The sequence below is a fragment of the Physeter macrocephalus genome, chromosome 11 (genome assembly GCF_002837175.3).
Source record: "Physeter macrocephalus isolate SW-GA chromosome 11, ASM283717v5, whole genome shotgun sequence".
NCBI classification, from domain to species: Eukaryota; Metazoa; Chordata; class Mammalia; order Artiodactyla; family Physeteridae; genus Physeter; species Physeter macrocephalus.
The window spans coordinates 39,196,632-39,212,341 of record NC_041224.1 but is presented as its reverse complement, the minus strand read 5'-3'; the positions used below and the strand labels follow the sequence as shown (position 1 = coordinate 39,212,341).

The 15,710-nt window shown below is 50.4% G+C and overlaps 1 protein-coding gene across 2 annotated transcripts in view; it reads right to left on the bottom strand.

The window, feature by feature from the left end:
* The window catches only part of ARNT2 (aryl hydrocarbon receptor nuclear translocator 2), a 195,438-nt gene that overhangs the window by 131,219 nt on the left and 48,509 nt on the right, over positions 1–15,710 (bottom strand). For both annotated transcript variants that reach the window (XM_024129735.3, XM_055087888.1), the window contains exons 2-3: positions 14,428–14,542; positions 7,451–7,498 (exon numbers count right to left, since the gene is read on the bottom strand). In XM_024129735.3, the coding sequence (XP_023985503.2) occupies positions 7,451–7,498; positions 14,428–14,542 (163 nt within the window). The remainder of the gene's footprint in view (positions 1–7,450; positions 7,499–14,427; positions 14,543–15,710) is intronic.

The window sequence follows — 15,710 nt, the reverse complement described above, 5'->3', positions numbered from 1 at the left end:
GGGCATTTTGGGCAGCCCCACAGTGACGCTGGCCACAGGCCCTGCGGAGGGGACCCACAGAGGCATATCCAGCGAGGCAGTTTCCCTGGGTTCCAAGGCTGCTGCAGAAGGAGCAAAAGATGTTTCTTCCTTGGGACGGAGGCAGGAACCCCGCCCCCAGGAGCCATCCACGGCATGGTTTTCTGCAAAGCAGCTGCAAGATACCCCGGTGTTTCAGCTGAAGATAAGGCTCACACAAAACACAGGGAGGCGGAGTCTGAGAAAGCCCAGGTCCTCCAAAGAGGAGGCCCAGGCCCAGTCTCTGATCACCCCCATTCCGGTGGGACCACTTCCCCCGCAGCCTCCCACGGCCTCTCCCACTGGTCACTGCACTGGTCCTCAGGACCGCCCTTTGTGGAAGAGGACCCTGAGCTCAGAGAGGTACTGACGTACCAGGACTTGAACTAGGCTCCTCGGGAGAGCGCTAACTGGTCCTAGCGTCAGAGCTGGAACGGCCGGGGACACTGACAGGCAAAGATACCTAAGGCTCTATGGGGAAGAAAAGGCCTGACAGCTGCTAGAGAGACACAGCTCAGGACTACTTATGACTCCAGAAACGATTTCCTCCCCTTCTCTACAAAGTCTGGGGTTATCCAGGTACTGTCATTTCAAATCTAGGTTAGTCTCTGCAGGAGAAAAGCAAGAGGCGCTGGGGTTGCTGAGCAAGGAAAGAAGGGCATCAAAACTGAAGTCAGTGACGTGAGAGCCAAACATCTACGAAGGGGTGACTGATGCAGATGGGCCTGAGGGCAGAAGACTGGCTCCACCTGAAACAGAGTTCGTTCCAAAGCGTTCTAACTCCAATCCTAACCCCGACCCACTGAAACGATGAGAAGGTCTCAAGCTAAACCCCCTAGTAATTTGGTTGCTCGTGGCCTACACCATGCCAGGTTCTACCCAACTTCTCTGCCAGACTTTACTGGTTCATAAGAACTAAGGCTGTCGAAGCCACTATGGAGAACAATATGGAGGTTCCTTAAAAAACTAAAAATAGAGCTACCACATAACCCAGCCATCCCACACCTGGGCATATACCCAGAGAAAACCGTAATTCGAAAGGATGCATGCACCCCAATGTTCACTGCGGCACTATCAGGACATGGAAACAACCTAAATGTCCATCGACAGAGGAATGGATAAAGAAGATGTGCTACCTATATACAATGGAATATTACTCAGCCATAAAAAAGAACGACATGATGCCATTGGCAGCAACATGGATGGACTAGAGATTGTCATACTGAGTGAAATAAGTCAGAAAGAGAAAAACAAATATCGTATAATATTGCTTATAAGTGGAATCTAGAAAAAAGGTACAGATGAACTTATCTGTAAAGCAGAAATAGAGACACAGAAGTAGAGAACAAACTATGGACACCAAGGGGGAAAGCGGGGGTGGGACAAATTGGGAGATTGGGATTGACATATACACACTACTATGTATAAAATAACTAATGAGAACCTGTTGTATAGCATAGGGAACTCTACTCAATGCTCTGTGATGACCTAAATGGGAAGGAAATCTAAAAAGGAGTGGATATATGTATACACGTGACTGATTCATTTGCTGTACAGCAGAAACTAATACAACATTGTAAAGCAACTATACTCCAACTAAGAAAAAAAAGAAAAGAAAAGAAAAGAAAAGAAAATCACAGTCCAGAAAAAAAAGAACTAAGCCTGTTGAGGCAAGGAGAACGTTTGGAAAGGTTGGCAGTGCTCATCTTGGGTGTTTACTCGGCAGTGTCAGAAGGCTCAGCTGAATCTCTCCCAGCTCTAAACGCAGTCCACGTGGCCGATCCAGGGTGTCCCCCACAAGGTTACTGATAAGATGAAGTCCAACAAAAAAGGGCAATCCAGGCTTCCCTGGTGGCACAGTGGTTAGGAATCCACCTGCCAACGCGGGGGACACGGGTTCGAGCCCTGGTCTGGGAAGATCCCACATGCCGCGGAGAAACCAAGACCCTAAGCCACAACTACTGAGCCTGTGCTCTAGAGCCCATGTGCCGCATCTACTGAAACCCCCGCGCTCTAGAGCCCATGCCCCGCAACAAGAGAAGCCACCGCAATCAGAGGCCCGCGCACTGCAACGAAGAGTAGCCCCCACTCGCTGCAAACAGAGAAAGCCCCTAGAGCCCATGTGCCGCATCTACTGAAACCCCCGCGCTCTAGAGCCCATGCCCCGCAACAAGAGAAGCCACCGCAATCAGAGGCCCGCGCACTGCAACGAAGAGTAGCCCCCACTCGCTGCAACCAGAGAAAGCCCGTGCACAGCAACGAAGACCCAACACAGCCAAAAATAATAAATAAATAAAAATAAAGTAGAAAAAAAAAAAAAAAAAAGGCAATCCTTGCTCCTTCCCGGCTGTCCTCTCTGCATCAGAAGTACTTTGAGCATCTTCCCACCTCGAAACAAAATGCTCAGCTCTCTTAGCTAAGATGCACAGACTGAGAATTCTGGGAAATGACAATCTTCTTCTTTTTCTGCCAGGAAAGATCTCTGCAGGACAAGCCCATGTTGCATAGTTTTCCCTTATCAACAGGGTTTTGCTATCAGAGCTCTAAACAAAACACGGTGGTAAATTCAGAGGGAAAGATTAAACTAAAACATCATCACAACCCACAGAGCCAGGAAAAAAAATGCCCACAAGAGTAAATACTGCACAAAACCAAGAGGAAAATATCAAATTGGGTGTGATGAAAAAGGAAAAGTCAATTCTGTGGAAACTTTCCTATCGTGGGTAGCCTTACTTTTAGATAGTTAGAGGTTCACTGGCGAAACCCTACAAAATATAAGGACTCCTTCTGGACTGCTGCAGTTGGGTGCCACTGTGTCCCCAGGGAACAGTTGAGAGTCACACAGATGATGGATGGAACCTCGGGGAAGTCAATTAGAGCCGGTCCTCGAAGGGTGAAGGGTGAAGGGTGAAGGGTGAAGGGTGAAGGAAGGGTGGAAGAGAGACTAATAAAACTCATCAACAAGGTCTTTTAATTCCAGGTTTGTAGATGGTCCCACGCACTACAGAAGAATTCACAGTAACAGATGTGAGAACTCCTTGCGAGATCTCCTGGGTCTTCTGAGAAAAGGTTTAGAATGAGTGTGAACATGGCAAAAATCAGGCTGATAGCACGCAGCGACAAGAATTAAAGGTTTGGGAGCGAACACTTGGTTGTTCCTAAGATATAAACCCAACATTTAAAAAGATCTCTATTTTTCATGTTTCCCCTCCTCTGTTTTAATGAACGTTACACACATACACGTGCACGTGTATGTACATATGTGTAAGTCACATGGAGAGCACGGTGTGTAAAGTTGACTCTCTTGATGACAGCTCTGGGATGCCAGCTGTCCTGTGTATGAAACAGTATTCAAGACGCCACTGAGGGACTTCCCTGGCGATCCAGTGGTCAAGACTCCGCACTACCAATGCAGGGGGCGCGGGTTCGATCCCTGGTCAGGGAACTAAGATCTCGCATGCCGCTCAGCACGGCCAAAATGAAAAAACAAAGCAACAACAACAAAAAAGAATTAAAAAAAAAAAAAAAAAAAAAAAAAAGACGCCACTGAGCCCAGCTGCAGGCACAAGAGGAGATGCTGGGACTAGATTATCCACCAAGGGGGCATTAAAGTAGGAAGAACCCTGAACCGCTCAGCGTGATGGAAGGGTTCTGGCCTCTCCTCCAGTGTAGGGATGCAGGATTTGCGAGCGCCTCCCAGGGAGACCAGGGCTGTCCGCGAGGGGACGGGGTCGGGGAGGGGCTCACGCTGGCCTCCCCGAAGGCGGGTCCAGCCCCACTCACCCCCACCCGGGAGCTTCATCTCCGGAGAAACACTTTCTGGCGTATAATCAGTTTTCCCGGAGATGGAGAGCTCACCCCCATCCGATGGCAGGAGGATGGCTTGGTGACTGGAATTCCCAGAGGCATGAAGGGGAGCCCAGCCTGGGAAGAAAGGCCGGCTCTGGACGCCCACTGCTCTGACGCTCCCACATACCTGTCTCGACCACCCTCCAGGCTCGCTGTCACCGTCCCCATCAGCCGCCCACGCGACAGCGGGGACCTGCACCAGCCCGCCCGGCTGTACCACCCTCCGCGTGCCCCTTCTTCTCCAGCAGCCATCCCCCCAGCCCCAAGCCTCGGCCAACCTCTCCCAGAGCTGCGACTCCCCACTTTGTGAACACACCCGCTGCTTCTCCAGCTCCCTCAGATCCCCACAAAAGCAGAAGATTCTTCGTTCATCCGCAGTGGGCAGAGGCTTACAGGTGTGCCTGAGAAGGAAGTCTGGGATGCCCCGGGTTGAATTCCAACGGGGCTAACGGAGGAAAGGGAGGTAAAAACGTTAGACCCCGATGGAAAGTGCAGACCACGAACGTGGGGTGGCACGAGCTGTATTCAAGTCTCCTCCCCTCCATGTTCTCCCAGGTCATCAACCCTCGCTTCTCTCTGTTCCTGGCCTTTCTCCCCTCTGCAGCTGGACCTGTAGCTTGACCTCTTCAACGGCCCTCTCATCAACATCAACCACCTTGCTGCCCCCGCCCCTCTGCTGCCCCCGCTGGACCCCCGGGCCCGAGTGCACAGGCCGTCTGCATTCCCCGTTATCCAACCAGCTGGGCGCTGCTGGGGGAAAACCGCACGCTAACAGTGTGCTAGGGTGTGGGGTCTACAGTTCGTACATCTCTTCCACCCAGGCATCCCAAACTTCTTTCTCAGGCGCACCATGAAGCCTCTGTCCCTGACAGCACACGGCCTCTGCTTAACCAGAGAGGAGGAACCATCAGAATGAACCCCTCAACTCTCCGGACACCCAGCAGCATCACACTCAGCTACACTTGCAGCTCCTCCCCTCTGCGGCCAAGGACAGGGGGTCCTCCTGCTGGGCTTGGGTCTATCCCTCCCCTTCCCCACTCCCTTGACCCATCTCTCCCCAACCCCACTCCAGAACCTTCCAAATCCCCGGTTATACTCACTCTTGCCCCTCCCCATGGACATGTGCTCAGGTCTTCCCTTCCTTAAGAGTGGTCTCCCTCCCCAAGCCTCAAATGCCCTCTTCCTTTTTTATCCACATCCAAGCTGCTCCATGAGCTGTCTCCCCCAGGCTTCAATTCTGCATCCCCCAGTACAATCCTCAGCCCCTGCAGACTGGCTTCTGCCCACCAGGTTGCCCGTGACTTTGTGCGGGAGGCGGGGAGCATCCAGGGTCAGCAGAGCCTTGTCCTGCGTGTCACAGCCCCCAGAGCGGCACGAACCGTGTGTGGGAAGGAGGGCTGAGGCCTGGGGATGGTGCAGCGGGCCTCAGGGCATTTCTGGCCCTGGAACACGTGTGTGCGCATGTGCGCGTGCATATGTGGGAACCTGTGTGCGGTGGCTGGGTACACACACGCACATGTGCACGCGTGTGCATGTGTGTGGTTAGGTGGCCGTGGGCAGCTTCATGGCTACTACCTTGTTCTTCCTGAGACCTGCTGTGATCAGGCAGGAACCAAACCCAATTGGTTTACCTCCTATGTGACTGTGACCACATTTCCCATACCAAAAATTGAGACACTACGTCTGACGATAGGTCGGACATTTGAGTTGCGACCACCCTTGAGAAGACCTGGGAAAGCTGGCTGCACACAAAGCAGGGGGACAGAAACCACAGCCGAACACCCTGGCCGGATTCTGAGACAGCAAATTCTGCTGGGGAGATGCCCACATCTCAGCCACCCTCTCTTCCAGGGCCTCGTCCAAGGGCTCCCTAGGCTGACTGTAAGTACAGGAGCAGGAAACAGAAGTGGCCCCGAGGCATGCCATGCCCGCCACTGGCAGGAGACAGCCTGGAGCAGTCTCTCTGACCCTCTCCTGGACGGCTGCCAGAACAGCTGGCAAAGCAGAGGGCAGGGTAGACTCAGTTTGTCTCCCCAGCTGGGAGCAGCTCAGATGCCCCCACCGGCTGACAGGTCCATCAACTCTCCTATGGTCACACAGTGAAGTGGGCCCAGGCGTCTGCGAGTACCAGTGTATGCTGGAAGCACGTCCCATCTTTCCCTCTTATTTTCTACATGCAGGGGAAAGGATATGATTCCCAGAAGCCTAGGTTTGAACCCTGACTATGTACAACCTGACTCACTGGTGGGCTTACAAGACAGTTTCACAGAGTCTAGGGTTTCTGTTTCTTCCTGATGGGACCTCAGACAATGAGCTCTCTGTGTCCCTGCACTGTTATTTCATCACTGACACTGATCTTCCATGTCAAACAAACGTCACTCCTCGTCTCTCTTCCTCCCTCTGTTCTGAGACCCAGGAACCATCATTTCCTGAGGTCAACACGCTATGGAATGTTATCTCAAGGGGAATTCTGATCCAGATAAATCACAGGTCATTGTTTCCATGTAAGGGGAGGCTGTGTAAGGCGAGCGCAGACTAGGCTGGGGAGATGTGTGCCCTTATTTCCGAGGCTAGCTCTCTTTTCGGGAACAAAGCACTCCCTGCTATTAAAACTCATCCTAAGATGGGTGGACATCCAAGCTGGGGTTCTGTCTGCACCAAGGGAAAACTAATACACGCTTCTGTTGTTGAAACTCCTGTCTTGTTTTGATTAGAAACTGCGGGGTCATTCGAGGTCAAAGTGTGCTCCACCTTCTCTGTTCTTCTTGCCCAGGTGGAGCGGGGAGGACGGAAGGCAAAGTTCTCGGGGAGGAAAGCGTCTCAAGTGACAAGACTTTCTATGGACTTGGAGATGCCAGGAAGCCCAGGAATAGGAACGAGATGCATGTTCCCCTTGGATTTGAGGAAGGGGTGCTCTTTGCCCTTTTCTCCATGTTGCCAAAGTTCCTCCCATAACTTAAACAAAATTAAAGAAAAAAAGGAGCCATGGGGCTGGGCCCGCCTTGTCCTTCATGTATGTGGTACATCTACCACCACCGGCTCCCACGGGCCAGTATCCTTCTGTGAGGTGGTCTGTTCTCAGGACAGCCCCACAGAGCCTAGTAAGAGACGCTGTCATGTGGCCAGTGGGTGATACAGCTCTTAGGAACTTAAGGTCCAGTTTTATATCCTGCATCCAGAACGGGGCCACCCAGGTTTCGTATATTTCTCCTTATTTTCCATGGTAGAAAAAGAGGCTTTATCTTGATTGTTTTTCTAAACTTGAACTCTAGGTCTGTCTTTTAAAAAAGAATCCATTAAAACTGGCAGTCAGTATTTAATTTAAAAAGCCAACAGAGTTGATAACTTGTTACTTAACTTTTGATCATCCAGGCTGGGGTTGGCAGCTTCGCTAATAGTTACCTGTCCCTGGGCCAAATACTGGCACAGTATGAGGCAATGGCTTTTTTTCAATGACAAAAGACATTTAAACCCCTGTTGGTCCCAATGAGGTGATAAATGGCTCTTGGCTTCTTTAAATCTAGGGAACATAAAGTAAACTCACCTTGAAAATTTGCTGGGACCTTCTCCATCTTCGTCATCAAAGTCCATTCTGAAAAGTCAAGATCACGAGTGAGCGCATTCATTACCGGTAGGACATTTAACTGGACACATGAGCTGGTGGCACACGGGGGGTTTTATTTGGTCAGATTGCTCTCCAACAATCCCAACCCTTGGCAGTGCAAAAAACAGTATCTCTACACAGTCATTGTACAGGCTCGAGACAAGAAAGGGCAGAATGAAAGGTCTACAGTACCAGTGCCATTAATTATATGATTGGCGGCTTCTGCAAAAGTGCTGGAATATCAACTCGAACCCTTCTAGAACCCTATACAGGCTGCCAGTGGGTTGCTCAGGCTGTGCTGGAAAAGTCAACACCCCTTATCTCCCACCACCTTTGGGGATACCTGCTCCCCTCCACATCCTTTATTCCACAGGGAGACTTCCTTCTTTAACTTATTTTGTGGTATATTAACAGACTGAGAAAGCTCAAGAGGGTTTCAAAAACAGGAAGTTTTAAGGGCAAATGAAGGGATTATGAGGAAAAGAACACAGACTGCTGGTTGTGCCATGTGAGGACTTGGCTGGTCGGGATGAGTCAACATGGAAAGGGCATTTAAGGCCATTATCCTATAAACTCCAGGTCCAAGTAAATGGGTGTGCGGGAGAGACAGTCGCTTGGGGCCCAAGCTACGCAGAGTGCCTGTCTGCTTATTGAAGCTCACCCAATAAATACTCAAGATTCCCACTTTACTGGGCCTCTCCAAGTACACATAAAACAGAAAGGTTTGATAGATATTTCTTTAACTGATGTCCCAAACTCTCCTTCTCAAAAAACAAACAACAAAAAACAGTCCTCTCTAATGTCAATTAATTTTACTCCTGAAGATGTCAGAGCAGAGAAGGTACTTATTTAAGGTGTACCCAGAGTCTTCGGGAACAAAACAGAAATAGTACAGACGTCTTGGCCCTCCTGGACATTTGGGGGAAGTGGGGTTCCTTGGGGGAAGACGTCTCAGGGCCACTGCATCCCCCATCTTGTTCTCAGTGGAACTGAGGGACTAAGTGGGACATAGTTTCCGTGGACCCCAAGCAGAAGGGAGGCCAGCCTGCCTGGCGGCCAACAGCTTGCCACCAGAATGGCGGGTGTGCTCTAGGACCACAGCTACATATGCCAGGGCTGCTGGCCTCACAGGGAACGTGATCCTCCCCTCAGCTCTCAGGGTGGGGGCCCCAGTGGGTAATGGGTGATGGGGGGAGGGCACAGGGCACCCAGGCCACCAGGAAATGGCCAGTTGCATAGGAAGAGCCACCACTGGACAAGCACATGGGAGAGGCCCCTAATGAGATAAATCGTACTCTCTAGGCTTTGGGGTTACTTGGGGGACCTAAGGACCGTGATGACATAGGGCAAAGGAACATTGTCTTCTTTGAAATGGTATCACATGTTTATTTTTGTATTGTTTTATGGGCAGTGTGGCCAGCGTTCTAATCTGAGTTGAACTGATGGGATCGCCTGCCAGTTTGGAATCCCTGATTTCCAGGCACCAGGGCTTGCACTGGCTGCTTGGAATAAAAGAACAAAAGGAGTTACATAACTGGGAGAGATGACAGCAATGTTAACAAAAATACTTCTGCACAAAGAGGAGGGAAGGCGGGGAAGAAAAGTGATAAGAAAGGGAAAGTAGAGTTAAAACACCACTGGGAGAGACAGACAGGCACCCCCTACAATGCAGACTGGGCAGCCGGGCACCGGACAGCAGCTGCAGAGTTGCCTATGTTGTGGGAAAGTGGGGGCTGAACGCACGACTTTCTAAATGAAGTAGAGTCATCAATATACCGCTTAGCTACTAAGCCATCACCTCACCTTTCCTGAAAAATTACGTCTGGGAGATAGCACCAAAACTCCTGCTCCCAGAGCCTCTGGGCCTTTGCAGAGCTACAGAACCACACTGCCACCCAGTGTTCATCACGGGTAAGAGCGACTTTGCTGCAGACACGAAGGTTACTTAACACCCCTGGGCTGTCAAAAACAGACTAGTGTTGAGAAAAAGAACTCGCACTTTCAAAATTCTAATGGATTTATGCAAGCATTTAGCAAAACCTCAAGTGGGTGTGAGATGTACAGTTATCTTTAAAATGCCTTCCAGGTCAAGTTGACATGAGTGTGATAATCTGGCTCCTGCAAGATACAATTTATTAGTCAGCCTTCCCTCCTCAGGCTGCATGATCTTTGGGGTACTTAGGGTGACCAACTGTCCTGATTTTCCCAGAATGTGGGGATCTGTGGAGGCACTGGGCTTCAGTGCTAAAACTGGGAAAGTCCTGGGCCAACCAGGACGGTTGGTCACCAGAGTTTTCGTTACGGACAGCTTGGCTCTTTACCTGATCCTCATGCAGCAGACGGATGGGGAAGCAAGCCATGCGGTAAACGGTCCCAGTCTGGATCAGGTCAGCCCAGTCGAGCAGAGAGTGTAAGAGAGGGACGGCCAGGCTCTGGAGCCAGAGTTTTCTGAAGTCTGCTGAAAACTTAGGAAGCGGGATTTGGCTATGAAAACTTAGGGACCACAAAACTGTGCCTTCCCACCTGTGTAAGCGTGTGATCACACGTGTGCTGCAGTCACATCTAGGAATTTTGAAATGCATAATGTGGGCGTGAACTCAGGAGAGAAATCAGGACACAAACAACCGTTCAGATCCTCAGGGTAACTCACTTGACCCCAAAGCGGTCTCACTGCTCATCAGCCACACAGGAAAAAATTCAGCTTCTGAGGAGAGAAGGAGCTTTCGCAGGAGTACTTGCCAAGACGCTGCCTTTGGGCCTTCTGTCACCAATTCAAATGCTCCACTTGAAATATGACTACAATAGCTACGTTTATTTCTTCTGCTATAAAAACTCTGAGTAAATCATCCTTCATGTCTTTTATGTGTCTCTATTATACTTAAGCAACTGGATAATAAGGGAGAGAGATCAAAATATGACTTTGAAGTCCTATTGTATTCACTTTAAAGAATTCGGTACAATAAGTGGATGATATAAGAGCCCTCAAAAGGTGGGCTGAGAATGCATTTTACCTCACTTTCCTGCTGCTGAGCATGAATTCTAAGCTCGATAAAAAGCCGTGAAAAGCATTTCTGAGCTTGCAGCTAGTTAAGAGTGAATGATGGGGATCTGCCTAACAGCGATTGCATAATAATAATAATAATAATGCATCATCAAATATGAGTCAGCAAATAATTCACTTATGCTCTTATGAGAGAAGATGAGACGCCGTGCCAATAAGGCTGGTTCTAGAGTGCAGCAAAGGAGCGACCCCAGGCCAGCGTGAAGCTGCGGCTGAAAAAAAGAGAAGTGACACGGGTGCCAGCCAACACCCTTCCTTCAGGGCCTGGGCCAGCTGACTGGGGCTACAGCAACACTACTGCAGAAATTCGAACCCAGCAAAACATCTGCTTATGTAATATGTCTTTTACTCAACCACATTCCAGCAGCCGTGGGGTTAGACTGCAGGGAGACGCTGGCCTACTGACTGCACACAATTTGGAAATCGTTTCCCTCCAATGACGATATTTTAGAAGCCCAACATTTGACTCCAAGGCAGCGGGAAGGGGCTGGTACACCCTCACCCCTCCACCCTCACCCTCCCTCCCCAACCAGGGGTGACTTGACTCTGGGGGTGGGCAGAGCCTAATGACAGCCACTTCCCCTGTCACTTGAAAAGCACCAAGTGTGCCCTGTGGATGCCCCCCATGCCGTCCCACCCCCTCACTGGGATCAGGGAGTTCTCTACAAAAATGCAATCCAGGTGACTTGCTTCTGGTCACTTCTGCCACACATGTGGAATCACTTTTCAAAGAATCGGAAACGTCTGAACCTCCACCTTTGTCCCAACTGCTAGTAGAGCACGCTGCTTGCTACGATGCTTACTGGGGAAGCCGATGCTTACTGGGGAAGCGATGCTTACTGGGGAAGCCGATGCTTACTGGGGAAGCCGTCAGGGTAGTGTGAAGAGCATTCATCAGAGGATCCACGCGCTGGGCCAGGAACGTGGCCGGGGGATCCAAACCCCACGAGGGGTCAGTTCTACTTGGCTCTGAAACACCAGGGCTGGGTGGTCATCCTGGGAATCTGGGACACGTCCCTCCACCGGAATCACCAGGTCAGAGCGGGAAGACCTTTAGGCAGGGAATAGGGGGCGGGAGGCAGGTCCTTACCTCTCCCAACCCCCCACTCCTCTGCTCTCTCCTTCTCCCCCTCCCTGTGTCTCCAGCTGCGCCCCACAGTCTCGGAGAGAAGGAGGAGGAAGAGCACCGTGGCAGTGACAGGGGAGCGTGAGTAAATGCGCCACGGTACGGGGTGGGCGCCGCAGCGGGGTGACCTGCTTTTTGATGAATGTGACTTCCATCAGGACTGAGCGCGCAGGCTGTGGTCAGCGGAGCGTCATCGCTGCTGTGGCTGTTCTACAACCGCGGTGGCCTCCATCACAGAGTTGCAGCAAAACACGTAAAAATACCAGATGTGAGAGTTACTATGGAAACTGCCCTGTAAAAATGGAGGTTTCCTTGCTGAAACGCAGAGGATACATCCCTCAGTCACAGGGGCTTAGTAGAAGAAAGCGCGGTTTGCCTGCTCTTCCTTCTGACGGGGAAAAGGAGGCAGGCGCACGGGCTCCAAAAATGAGGAGAATAAAGGACGACCCCCCGGAGGAGGTCGGCTCCTTGATCTGCCTTTCTGAGGCGCGGGCCCTCATCCTGCTGGTTGGGTAGCGTGCCGGCAGTTGCTGTTCATCCCCTTGAATCTCTGGTTTCTTTGCTTGGTGTGGTGCTTCCTTGCTTCTAAGTGGGAGTGACCTCTGGGCTCTGTCTCAGTCCACCCCAGGTCCTCCTCCAGCTCCAGTGTCACGCCGTGTATGTGTGACCTGGTAGGGAAAGGGGCAGCCTGGAGGACCTCTTCAGAAAGGAGACCGAGGCCACTGTACGGTCATCAGCTCAGGCAGCAAGCAGAAGTCAGGGTCTGGACGCCAGGAACTCGGAGGTCAAGGAGGGCAGTAGCCTCAGCTCGCCACAGCCCAGCCCTGAGCAAAGCGTAGGCCCAGCGCACACCCCGCGGGAGGGGTGGCAGAGGCTCAGCGACAACTCCCCTGCACGGAGAGGGCTCCTTGTCCTGCAAATACTGGGCCCCAGCATCTCTGCCTGACCTTGGCCCTGGCCCAGCCCACCTTCCTGCATCAAAGAGTCCTGTGCTACGGCGGTAGAGAACAAACATATGGACACCAAGGGGGGGGAAAGTGGGGGGGGGGGGTGGTTGTGGGATGAACTGGGAGATTGGGATTGACATGTATACACTAATGTGTATAAAATGGATAATTAATAAGAACCGGCTGTATAAAAAAATAAATAAAATAAAATTTAAAATTTTTTTTTAAAAAATGTTAAATATACAGAAAAAAAAAAAAAAAAAGACTCCTGTGCTTCCTCCTCTTAAAAAGGATCGGCCCGCAATGAGGCTCTGTCCCCAGGGAATGGAAGTTAGCAAACACAGACATTTAAAATAATTTTTAAAAGGCCTGGCTGGCATCTTAAAAAAAAATTCAGTAAGTTTATATGTTGACATCAAGTGCATTCTTTCAACAACCCACACTCCACTGAGCTTAGCACCTAGTTAGCAAGAATAGCTGGTTAAAATAGGATGTCTGGGTTTGTAGTAAGCCCTAGGGCAGGCTGCTTCCTACTATAAAGCTGATCTCAGGAGTTCTGCCCCAGGCACCACACTGCTCATGGGAGCTCTGCTGGTCCCGCTGGAAGGAACGCTGACTGCATCAGCACCCTGGAGGGGAGAGAGCTGAATGGAGGGGAGAAAGCTGGGGAACCAGACTCCATTACCCTCTCAGTAATCACCAAAATCTTAGCCCTTCTTTTAAAGACTACTACCCACACAGCAGTCTTTTCACCATCTCAAATTATAACGCCGAAGGGGCTTTTTCATCCTACTCCATTCCATTCCAGATCCTCATAACATACCTGGCTCCCCCTCCCCCAGCCCCCTTTAAGAATCACACTGGTTTAAAAGCGACTCTTAGGTTTAAAATGATGGACCATTTTACAAATGAGCCTGGATCCTTGTCTTCCTGGGGAGACCTGGTTTATTGGAAATTGCATTAAGAGGACAAAGTGATTCTACTTCATGAAAGTATTTGTCTATCAAATATTTCATTCTATGTCAATGTCTATTCTATTTCATGAAAGTATTTGTCTATCAAATATCTGTCTATCAAATATTTCATTGAAAATAGAATTGATTCAATGAAGGAAAGAGGTGGTTGATATACAGAGTCTGAAAATGTCGGTTATGTTTTTCCTGCAGGGATCTGTGTTGGTTGATCGGTTTCGCAGATCTCTGCACAGCTACAGACACCATACATCATGAGTAGATGTCGTTTGGGGTCCCATCAGTTTAAGAATGATGGTCTTTCTGGTCCCACCAGAACTTACCAACTTTACTGGCAGAGCAGGTTACAATGTAAGCTGCCCAGCCTTTAGGTGCTGGGCTAGAGCCAGTTTTTTGGAAAGGAATTCCTGCACACCACCTAGCGAAGACGGGTAGACGGAACAAAGAGGGATCTTTGCTGCCCACAGGGGCTGAAGCTCGACCTGCAGGGCTGCCCTCCAGCTGGTGGGCTCAGGCAGAAGGATGGGTAAGCCCCCTCCCTCAGAGAGATGGCCTGAGCAAAGCCCAGCAGGATCACAGAGCCATTCTCACCACAAGGACAAGCAAACAGAAGTCCCCAGCTGGGTGCTGAGGCCCAAAAACACTTAGAGGCAAATCACATGCATAGTTGGGAATCTTGCAAAATCTAAACAGGATGCAAACTGCTGAGCTTTTATTCTCCAGGAGGGGGAGAGACAATATTTTCCTAACAGGTCAAGAGTGTTGCTCAACATGTATTAAGCCCAATTCCTGGAACCACCGAGGTTGCTTACCCAGAACGCCGCTTTCCTCCGCGGGCGGGCATGGCCCCGGCCATCCTCACCTGTCCAGTGGCCGCCATGGGGGCAACGGGCAATGTCACCGATCCAGGGATGTCCGAAGCCATTTCTGCAATTCAGCAAAGATGAGAGGTTTTGTTAATGCCAGAAAAGTCCAGGAATAAGCAAGAAGATTGTCCGACAGACCAAAAGGGAGACCTGGGAGGAGAATCCAGGGACCTGGGTCCTGGGCCCATCATTAGTCACGTGATGCAGCTGAGCCCTTCCCCTGTCTGGAAAGCGATATCCCTGGGCAGTATGCCCATACTTAGTTTAGGTGGTAAAAAAAGAGTTCGTGCAGCTAACTTAGCTTTCATAAAGAGCTCCTGTCACCTGGAGGCGGGTAAGACGTTCAGGAATCCAGGCATGTGGCCAAAGCTTAAGGGGAAGGACCCCACTGCTGGTCCCAACTACTGGTAGCCCACATGGGGCCAACCCAGAGATCGCCTGCAGCACCACCACTGATGCTCGGTCCTCACCCTGGGCATCTGTGTTCAAGTGGAAAGTCTGTTCGCCTCTCTAAATTTGGACTCAGAATCCCTGAATATAGAGCCCTGCCTGGCCCTCCATTCACGCTGAGGACAGTGAGGTCCAGGGGCCTTAAAAGCATCCCTTCAGGCTGCACGGTAAGCCAGTGACAACGGCTCTCCACAGCCAGGACTTTCTAGGAAGAAATGTTAATTTAAAGAATAAGTAGGTCTTTGTTTTTCTCTTTCTGACTTACTTCACTCTGTATGACAGACTCCAGGTGTGGTACAAATGAACCTATTTGCAGGGCAGGAATAGAGACACAAGACATAGAGAACAGACATGTGGACACGGTGCAGGGAAGGGGAGGGTGGGATGAATTGGGAGATTAGGTCTGACAGAAATACACTACCATGTGTAAAATAGATAGCTAGTGGGAACCTGCTGAAGAGCACAGGGAGCTCAGCTCGGTGCTCTGTGATGGCCTAGATGGGTGGGATCGGGGGGGTGGGAGGGAGGTCCAAGAGGGAGGGGATAGATGTACACGTATAGCTGATTCACTTCATTGTACAGCAGAAACCAACACACCATTGTAAAGCAATTATACTCCAATTGAAAAAAAAAGAACAGGTATGTCTGGCATTAGACGAGAGTACCCTTCCAGTACATCTTTATCATAATGTATTATTGCTTATAAGCTAGAAACTTTCAGAAGCTTGTTAAGGCCAAGGTACACATCCCTAATGTCAAAGAAACCACAGTTTCTTTGG